The sequence below is a fragment of the Symphalangus syndactylus genome, chromosome 20, assembly GCF_028878055.3.
Source record: "Symphalangus syndactylus isolate Jambi chromosome 20, NHGRI_mSymSyn1-v2.1_pri, whole genome shotgun sequence".
NCBI lineage: Eukaryota > Metazoa > Chordata > Mammalia > Primates > Hylobatidae > Symphalangus > Symphalangus syndactylus.
This window is the reverse complement of record NC_072442.2, coordinates 64,535,986-64,546,442: the sequence shown is the minus strand read 5'-3', so window position 1 is coordinate 64,546,442 and position 10,457 is coordinate 64,535,986. Positions and strand designations below refer to the sequence as shown.

Sequence of the window (10,457 nt, the reverse complement as noted above, 5' to 3'; positions counted from 1 at the left end):
GGTAAAGCCTGTGGGGTGGTGGGAAAGGAATCGAGGGCCCAGAACTACAACTCTGCAGCGAAAGATAGAGATGCCCTTGAAAATGTGTCACATTCTTAAGATGTCTTGCCGAAGCAGCAAGAGCTGAGGGTGACCGTGTGAGCAGGAGCGAGAGGGCGCCAGCTCCTGCGGGGGAGGGTCCTACTGCGCGCCCCACCCTGTGCAAGAATGTCAGGCTTTAGGGCAGCTGCCATAGGCCCCAGGGGCATCAGGACTCTGCCTCTGAACCAGAGCTGCTTTCCCGACTAACTTCAATCTGGAGAGATGGTAAGTTATCTAACCGGCTCTTCTTTTGGCGAGACTGCTCTTTCTCCTTAATCAGAGCCCCCCACGCCCTTTGCAGCTCGGAGTCGTCTTCCTCAGCGCCAGGCGCCCTGTGATCCACTTTCTTCGTATTCTTTTCTTTGGTCTTGGGTGCAGATCCTAGGCGAGTCCATAAATTACCTGTTTGGATGAGATGGCATTTCACTTTCACAGTCAGCGCTAAGAACCAGGGTAGTACTGAGGGGGCAGCAGCACTGCCAACACCTGCTGTGCAGGAAACGCCAGCAGTCTGTGGCACCTGCCACCACAGTGCAGCCTTGGGTAGGTAAAATCTCATTTCCCAGGCAAACAGAAGGGTCTGGACCCAGCAGGGGATTCTCACCGTGGGGGACAGGTCAGGTTCCTCCCTGTCACCAGACACATCAGAATCACCTGAGAGGCTGTTTCCTCCTACTCCTGCCCTTCCCTGCCAAGACACCACCCTGTGTGCCAATCCATTCTGCCAGGAGTAGGCCACTCCCAGATCCCTTCCATTAATTTTTGAAATATATTTTATGAAAATTCAGCAATAGAGAAATATGTGTTTAGAATTTTGTGGATAGCCACATTATAAGACAATTAAAAGTTGTTTTTGTTTCTGTTTTTGAGACAAGGTCTTGCTCTGTTGCCCAGGCTGAAGTGCAGTGGTGCAGGCGCCCACCACCACGCCCGGCTCATTTTTGTGTTTTTAGTAGAGACAGGGTTTCACCATGTTGGTTAGGCTGGTCTCGAACTCCTGACCTCATGTGATCCCCCCATCTCGGCTTCCCAAATTGCTGGGATTACAGGTGTTGAGCCGCCATGCCTGGCCTAAAAGTTTTATTTAGAAAGATTATAAAATGTGGCAAACAACTACGATAAAATGCTATATGAAAAAAGTAGGATTTGCATGTGGACAAGACTGGAATAGCTCACATGAAACTAAAAAGATTTGTGCCAAACAGAAAGAGCCAGGAGTGTGCTATTTTTTTCTATTTTCTAAGCGTTCCTTACTGTTGGGATGATGCTGATGCTGATGATAACTATACCGGAAAAGGAATAATCACTTATGTTTGGCATGGGCTGTTTCTTGCCTTCTGCTAAGAAAGTATTTCTCCAATACACCCATTATCCTCTGCTCTCACTGAATCCCCATTCCCATCAGTTTTAAGGGTTACCAACCTGATTTCTTCTCCCGAGTATCAGCGTAGAGGCCTTTAATATCTTGCCTGGGAACACCTAACCTACTATGCACATCAGAAGAGGGCTCTCTCCGAACGACTGGGTTACTACTAAAAGCCTTTTCTGGAGAATGTGGTCTTTTTCCTAACCGCTGGCGTATATCTGAAAAAAACAGAAACAGTGCACCAGTGACCACGTGTGTGCTTCATGCTCGGCAGCAGCCGCCTGAGACCTCTAAAGGATCTGGCACTAACCCCCGCCCCAAGGACACAGGGGCTGACAATCAGGCTGCTAAGTATGCTTCCTTCTTCCTTTGTAATCAGTCTGGACTTCCCTAGGAAAATTCGGACATAGGGGCTGTCAGAGGAAAAATCCTCAACTGATTGCTCCAGAACTAAATTTCTGAAGAAACAATCTTTTTTTTTTTTTTTAGCAGAATCAAGAAGACTAAATAATTTACAAAAGTTTCAGAAAACAAAAAATCCTGTGAGCTCCCGGAAAGCTGAAGGCACAATCTTTGAACATATAAGTAGTTCCCAATAAACTTATTACATTTAACCAGTAAATATAAAGAGACTGGAAAAGGCAAAGCATCAACTGTGTTTTTCCCTCAATCCCCCCAGAAATCCACCTGTCCTCTTGAGTTCCCCCAACAACCGCAGCAACGACAGAAACACATTCATGGGTGAGGCCCTGTGCCGAGGTCTCCTCTCCCTTTAGCTACTCTCGAGAGCAGCACCCTGTTCTCTCTGGCCACTGAGACCTGAGCTCCTTTCCTCCAACACTTCCTAGCACTGAGTCTTCCTTCAAAGACCTCCTGTTCTCTATCCATTCTGTCTCCACCGACCTAGTTCAGGCTCTTGTTACTTTTTTAACTCTCTATCCCACCCCACTCTACCCTCAAGTTATCTTTCTAAAATAGATATAAGATCAGGTTACTTCTCATGTAAAAAAATCAGGTTTGCCAACAGAGATCCTACCCTCTCCAAGGCCTGGCTCTAACGCTACTTTCTCTAAGAAGCCTTTCACAATTTCCCGAGTAGATCTATGAAGGCTCTGCGTCTCCTCCAAAGGCTTCTCACATTCCTAGCACCTAGCCCAGGGTCTGGCACATAGCAGGTACGGCTAAAGACCTGCTGAATCAGTGTCTGAACATAGAAATGATCTAGTTCAAACTCTTAACCGTTCAGACAACCACGGAACTTAATTTCTATTATTCCTGTATATAAAGTATGCCAGTGTCATACACAGTAAAATATGGTTGGCCCTCCTCATCTGTGGGTTCCACAGCTACAGATTCAACCAACTGCTGATCGAATATATGTGGAAAAAAAAATAAGACATAACAGTACAGCAAAAAAAATACAAATTTTGCAAAATACAAGATAAGAATTTATACTGTATTAGGTATTATAAATAATCTAGAGATGACTTAAAGTATATGAGAGGATGTGTGTAGGTTATACGCAGATAATATGTCACTTTATATAAGGGACTTAAGCATCAATGGATTTTGGTATCTGCAGATTTTGGTATCTGTAGGCGGACGGGGGGGGTCCTAGAAGCAATCCCCCAGAGATACCAAGGAACAACTGTAATTATTTGGAATAAAAATATTTAAAGCTAGTTTTTCAGAAGTCTGATTATTTTTCATTTCCTAAATTTCCAACACCTAGCCCACAATTTAGACATGATGAACCAGGACAGCTACATCAGTTCACACATCGCACGTTTTACTCAGGAACCTATCTCTGCCCCAGTGTTCTTTCTGGAGCTCAGAATCCAGCCAGAAATCCAAGTGAAGAACAGTACCTGATTTAGTACTGCTGACTGGTGGCCGTGGACGGGAGTGCTGACGTTTCTCATCTAACAGATGTCGGACATCTGCAAATTTCTCAGGTGGTAATTTGTTACCAATTCGGTTTTTGATATTGCTTGAAGATACACTATCTGCCCTCATGGAGTTCCTTTAAAAAGGGGGTAGGACAGGGCACAGTTAACCAACTTCAACTGTGAGACAAGGCCCAAACAACAATCTCATACTTTGCAGGAAACAATTTAAGAAATCCAGTCTTACATGGCCAACATTCACTTACAAATCCATAAACTTATAATTATTTGCTTATGGAAACCATGATCTGCCTGCTCTAAAGAGACTGGTCCTGGTGAGCAGGTTTTCGAAGGTGGTTTCCACATGTGTATGCGCTATTACAGAGCACATAACTACAAGTCCCCCTTTTCTGGGACAAACGTTAAGTAGAAGCCTACAAAGAGACTGGGGCTTCCACTCGCACATGCTGTGGTTTGGCTGTAGTCAACACACAGTATAGTCTACAGTCTCTCTCTTTAAAGGGCAGACTTCTCTTTCATAGAGATATGCTACCATGCTAGGTGCCAGCACCGTTCCGGCAGCATTCTCTACCAGAAAGTTCTCTGAAAACTAAAAATAAAAATGTGAACAGGCTCGTGCCTGTAATCCCGGCACTTTGGGAGGCCGAGGCGGATGGATCACGAGGTCAGGCGATCGAGACCATCCTGGCTAACACGGTGAAACCCCGTCTCTACTAAAATTACAAAAAATTAGCCAGGCATGGTGGCAGGTGCCTGTAGTCCCAGCTACTCGGGAGGCTGAGGCAGGAGAATGGCGTGAACCCAGGACGCGGAGTTTGCAGTAAGCCGAGATCGTGCCACTGGACTCCAGCCTGGGCGACAGAGCGAGACTCCATCTCAAAAAAAAAACACACACACACACAAAAAACCTTTCTGGAAAAAAATAAAGCAATACTTACCATCTGTTTAAACACATATTGTTTTGTGTAATAACTGGACTTTGAGGAATTTATTTAGTTAGTGCAATTGTAAGAAAATAGAAACCTAAAGTCCATCAAAAAGGAATTGGTTAAATAAATCATGATACTTTCAAACAACAGACTATATACAGTTGAAAAAAATGTCTACAATATATTAAGTGAAAAATGCACAATGCAAAACTATAAATAGCATAACCTCATTTTTATAAAAAGTATACTTTTATACAAATATATCTATAGTTTTTCCCTGTGCCATATATATACATACACACACACACACACACACACACAAACACACACACACGCACAAAAAATAGCTGAAAGGTTATTTGCCAAATTGCTAACAGTAGTTATTGTTGGAAAGAATGGGAATACAGATGATTTTCACTTTCTATGTTGTCTTTTGTTTTTATAACAAGAATCACTGCTTCTATAGAGGAAATACTGGATGTGTTTATTAAACTCCTACAAGGGACTGAAATCGGAATAGATAAAAGATATTATAAAATTAGGAGGAATTAAGAAGTTATATTAGTATTTAAAATCAAATTAAAAGCTAGCATTGATAAAACAAATTTTTACCTAATATTTTTCAACTGAGATTCCACTTCGTCAGCATACATAGTCATTTTCATGCTTTTCTTTGGTGAAGGCGTGGAAATCATTTTCAGTTCTAGATCATAGTCCATTTCATCTGAGTCTGAGCTGCTGGCACTGGATCGTCTAGACGTGCTCCGCTCCCGGGGCTGCTTGAGAGCCGGGAGCTCCTCGTGGTACTCTACTACCACTCTGTCATCTGCATCCATGTCCTGGTCTTCTTCCTCCTCTTCCTCCTCCTCCTCCTCCTCCTCTTCCTCCTCTTCAATGGGTTCCTCGGGAACATTCACTAGCCCTGAAGAAATTTAACCAGAAAACATTAAGAAAAGCACTAAAATTAACAAGTATGATTTTCCACTCTGCATCGGTGACCTTTTTAAAAGGTGGGGTTCCCATCCCTGACATTTTATTGGAGCACTATGTATAATAGTGCTGAATGGACATTACTCTGATACTGCAACAGGAGGATGACTAGGTAAAGCATGATGCAGCAGCCTAATCAAATACCATCAAGTCATTTAAAATACAAATGACCCTTATTATTCACAGATTTTGTATTTGCAAATTTACCACATTTATGTGTAACTCCAAAATGAATACAAATTTATTTGAACTCCATGGTCATTTGCTGGCACGCACAGAGTGGCAAAAAAATCTGAGTCACCAGGCACGCACACTCCCAGCAGAGGTCAAACAAAGCAACACTCTGCCTTCCTGTCTCATCTCATGCTGTAAACAAGCGTCTGTTTCAGTCCACCGAGTGCCACATTTTTTACACTTCTGTGCCTGCTGCTAGTGATTTCACTGCTTAAAATGGCCCTGAGTGTCGTGCTGAAGTACTGCCTAGCGTTCCTAGATGCAAGGGGGCTGTGATGTGCCTTGTGGAAAAATACCATGTCAGGTAAGGCATTCAGGCATGAGTTATAGGGCTATTGGCTGTGAACTCAACGTTAACGAATCAACAATGTGTCTTAAATAAGGTGTCTTTAAAGAGAAACATACGGGCCCAGCGCGGTGGCTCACGCCTGTAATCCCAGCACTTTGGAAGGCTGCGGCGGGCAGATCACGAGGTCAGGAAATCGAGACCATCCTGGCTAACATAGTGATACCCTGTCTCTACTAAAAAATACAAGAAAAATTAGCCAGGCATGGTGGTGTGCACTTGTAGTCCCAGCTACATGGGAGGCTGAGGTAGGAGAATGGCGTGAACTCAGGAGGCGGAGCTTGTAGTGAGCCGAGATCGTGCCACTGCACTCTAGCCTGGGCAACAGAGCGAGACTCTGTCTCAAAAAAAAAAAGAGAGAAACATATGTAAAACAAGGTTACATATTGATCAACTGACAAAAATGATGTGACCAGAGGCTATGTACGATTCAGTATTTGCTAATTCAGTGTTCACAGTGACTTTATAGAACATAAGCACCGTGAATAATGAAAACGGAAAAATACAATAAACGAAAGAAGTAGAATATAAAGTATATGTTCACAAGAGTTATACTATTTATTATGAAAACAGACAAATGGGAAAAATGTAAGATGAACTCAGTCATCATACAGGGTACTAGAAATAGGGGCAATTTGCTTTTTAATTTCCTTAATATGGATATAAAAAGTATATGATGAAAATATTTTAAAGTAACTCAAATTGGAAAAGTGTAACCATGTAACAGAAAAGTATGTGTATTATTATTATTATTTTGAGACAAGGTCTTGCTCTGTCGCCCAGGCTGGAATACAGTGGCACAATCTTGGCTCACTGCAGCCTTGACCTCCCAGGCTCAGGCAATCTCAGCCTTCCAAGTAGCTGGGACCACAGTCATGTGCCATCATGCCTGGTCTGGCTAATTTTTAAATTTTTTGTAAAGACAAGGTCTCACTATGTTGCCCAGGCTGGTCTCAAACTCCTGGTTTCAAGTGATCCTCCTGCCTTGGCCTCCCAAAGTGCTGGGATTATAGGTGTGAGCCACTGTTCCCATCCTATGTGTATTATTAACATGTAGATCTCAAATATACAATTTTGTATATACACATTAAATGTCTAGACTTCATCCCTTTCTGTCCCCATTACGATGATAAATGTGTGTGTACGTTATTTTGTATGCTGACTTGGCTAGTTCTATTAGGCATGCAGAAGATTCCATAGATTAGGCTCAAAACAAGAACAATTCTTTATAAAACATAAATAAAATGGTTCTTTTACAATAAGCACCAAAAAAAGAAGAAAGAAACCCAAGTCATGATATCCCACTCTTCTGAGGCATTCACATGCACAAACCAATAAGCACAAAGCACTCAACACAGCAGCCTATTTTTAATACAGAAAAAAAAAAAATACAATCAGTTCATCTGACAAAATAACTTCAAAAATTGTTTTTGGCCAGGCGCGGCAGCTCACACCTGTAATCCCAGCACTCTGGGAGGCCGAAGTGGGTGGAACACAAGGTCAGGAGTTCGAGATCAGCCTGGCCAACATGGTGAAACCCCATCTCTACTGAAAATACAAAAGTTAGCTGGGCATGGTGGCGCATGCCTGTAGTCCTAGCTACTCGGGAGGCTAAGGCAGGAGAATTGCTTGAATCCAGAAGGCAGAGGTTGCAGTGAGCTGAGATCAAGCAATTGCACTCCAGCCTGGGAGACAGAGCGAGACTCTGTCTAAAAAAAAAAAAAAAAAATTGTTTTCATGCAGCTGTTGATATTAATAGTAGAAAAATTAGGATCCTAAGGAAAGTTTTGTTTTAATTTTTCTTATGTCACATTTTGCCTTTTTTGACAGCTTTTATAAAATCATTTGACTTCTTTGGGCAACTTAAAATTAATTGTGACTTGACTTACTTTCCTATATGTTGGCAGAGGGTGAGGGCAAGGAAGAGAGGATGATAAAGTTTGGAACCTTAAAAGATTGCATTAAGAATAAAAATATGATTTCAGGAGCCAAACATGTGTCTACCCAAGAGCTGAGCAGGCAACTACCAGAATGCCGATGTTTATACGACGTCAAGCCAACGTCATCCCCAATCAGGGCTCTCTTCTTGATCACGTCCCTCTGAATACGACGGGAATGATATCTTCGCTTCCTGCAAGAATGCCAAAATAAGCACACAATCAAAAACTGATAGGAAGGACCTTGAAATCCACTATTTCTATTTTTTTTTTTTTTTTTTTTTTGTGATGAGTCTCAATCTCTCTCCCAGGCTGAAGTGCAATGGCACCATCTCAGCTCACTGCAACCTTTGCCTCTTGGGTTCAAGCAATTCTCCTGCCTCAGCCTCCTGAGTAGGTGGAATTACAGGCACCCACCACCATGCATGGCTAATTTTTGTATTTTTAGTAGAGATGGGGTTTCACCATGTTGGCCAGGCTGGTCTTGAACTCCTGACCTCAGGTGATCTGCTGGCCTCGGCCTCCCATAGTGCTGGGATTACAGGCGTGAGCCGCCGCGTCCGGGCTCACTAATTCATTTCAACTACACATTGACACAATGTTAGGTCCTAACACAGATATTTTAAATGTAACTACAATTCAGCATTCCCCATCATTTACCACATCTAAGAATCTTGAATTCTTCCCTCTTGTCTTCCTTCCAGTCTACACAGAGTTCAGACATTTCACCACAGAATACCAACTGAAGGATTAAGAAAAACTTAAATACTATTGCATTTGAAGGTTTTGGGCTCACCATGAATTGCTAAGAATTCCTTTCATGCCTCCGTAATTTGGATTCCCATATTTCATGTAATACTGACTTCTTCTGGCTGCTCCAAGTTCCTTTTTGTCATCTAAAAATTAATGACAATAGTTACCTAGGATTTCCTGTGAGTGTGAAGACAATGTTGAATTTTTTTTTTTTTAATGTTTTCCATAGCTGGAATCAGATCAGCACAATTTGCCAACAAAAAGTAAAAATCCACTACCAACATTCACACTCTGAGTGCCCACTACAGCAATGCGGTGTAGAGGGGATAAAGCAAAATACAGAGACGAATGAGGTTAAAACTGCTGTTTGGAGCCAGGTGACTTAATGGAGAAAACAAAAATAAACAATACAAGATACAAGGTTCCAAAAGGCATAAAAGAGCTTTAGGTCATTACAGGTACCCAGGAATCAAAAAGACTTTCTCAAAATAGCGGCATTTTTGCCACCCCATGAAAGATGATACTCACTTCTGAAGGATCACATGCCAACAACACAGAATCAGGATTAAGGAAACAGACTACATATAATTCCATATATTTGGTAAATCATTTTTCCAGCTTATTGTGTTCCTCAAAATGGCTTAAAGAAAACAGCATAGTACTATACACGTAGAATGTAGTCAGCCACTCAAATGAGTAAATGTGGTAAAGATCACATTTGTCAAATTGAAATGTCAGTTAACAGGAAAGAAAGGTGGTCAGTCATCACAAATTTTTGTCAAAAGTAGTAATACGAAGACCTTCCACAGTTCTTGGACACTCTGACTGTAAAGAACACCACTGTAAATATATCCAGTGCTGTAGGTAAACGTGACAACACAAACCAGTATGTATAGCCCCCAGCCCCTGAACCCCTCAAACCATGCCCACCAGCTCCTTGGAGAAATGGCTGATTCCAGATGTGGAGCAGGTAAGACGCAAAATGAGTCTGGAAAAGCAAGATGTTTTGTTGTGCCATAAAGAAAGAAAGTGCTTAAAGAATCATGGAGTATGTCAACAGCTTGAAGGGGCTCTACTGGCCAAATCCAAGACAATTTGTAAATTAAAATACCGATATTAGGCCAGGCGCGGTGGCTCACACCTGTAATCCCAGCACTTTGGGAGGCTGAGGTGGGCGGATCACAAGGTCAAGAGATCGAGACCATCCTGGCCAACATGGTGAAACCCGTCTCTACTAAAAATACAAAAATTAGCTGGGCATGGTGGCATGCACCTGTAGTCCCAGCTACTAGGAAAGTTGAGACAGGAGAATTGCTTGAACCCAGGAGGCAGAGGTTGCAGGGAGGCAGAGGTTGCAGTGAGCCACGATCGCGCCACTGCACTCCAGCCTGGTGACAAAGCGACACTCCGTCTCAAAACAAACAAAAAAATAAATAAAATAAAATACTGATATTAATGGATGATAACCCACTGAATAAAGAATCCATGATTCTAAACTGATGTAAACAAACAAACAGGTAAAAACAGAAAGCTCTTCCTTACAGCACCTGTCTACTAGTAAAGAAATGATATAGTCAGAAAGGCATCAACAGATACTAAACCTACTGCATGAAGCCCTGATGAGCAACAGGCTATTTACATGATCTCAAAGTATCTGCCTACCAATTTTTTATTTTATTCATTTTTTTATTTTTTAAAATAGGGATGAGGTCTTGCTATGTTGCCTAGCCTGGTCTCGAACTCCTGGGCTCAAGTGATCCTTCTGCCTCAGCGTCCCAAAGTGTTGCAATTACAGGCATGAGCCACTGTATCCTGCCAGCCCACCAATTTTTAAATTACAAACGGAAAAATAGTAACTTTACAGTGGAAAAACATACTGATGATTACCTTAACCAAGTGAATAAAGTGAACGTC

The 10,457-nt window shown here is 42.2% G+C and overlaps 1 protein-coding gene across 3 annotated transcripts in view; it reads right to left on the bottom strand.

Moving 5' to 3' along the window:
- Positions 1 to 10,457, bottom strand: part of NCBP3 (nuclear cap binding subunit 3) — a 44,174-nt gene that overhangs the window by 10,853 nt on the left and 22,864 nt on the right. For all 3 annotated transcript variants that reach the window (XR_010118312.1, XM_055256164.2, XM_055256166.2), the window contains exons 8-13: positions 8,587 to 8,686; positions 7,881 to 7,984; positions 4,896 to 5,205; positions 3,316 to 3,470; positions 1,504 to 1,665; positions 321 to 483 (exon numbers count right to left, since the gene is read on the bottom strand). Coding sequence is in view for 2 of the 3 variants with exons in the window: in XM_055256164.2 (XP_055112139.1) it covers positions 321 to 483; positions 1,504 to 1,665; positions 3,316 to 3,470; positions 4,896 to 5,205; positions 7,881 to 7,984; positions 8,587 to 8,686 (994 nt within the window). In the remaining variant the exon portion in view is untranslated. The remainder of the gene's footprint in view (positions 1 to 320; positions 484 to 1,503; positions 1,666 to 3,315; positions 3,471 to 4,895; positions 5,206 to 7,880; positions 7,985 to 8,586; positions 8,687 to 10,457) is intronic.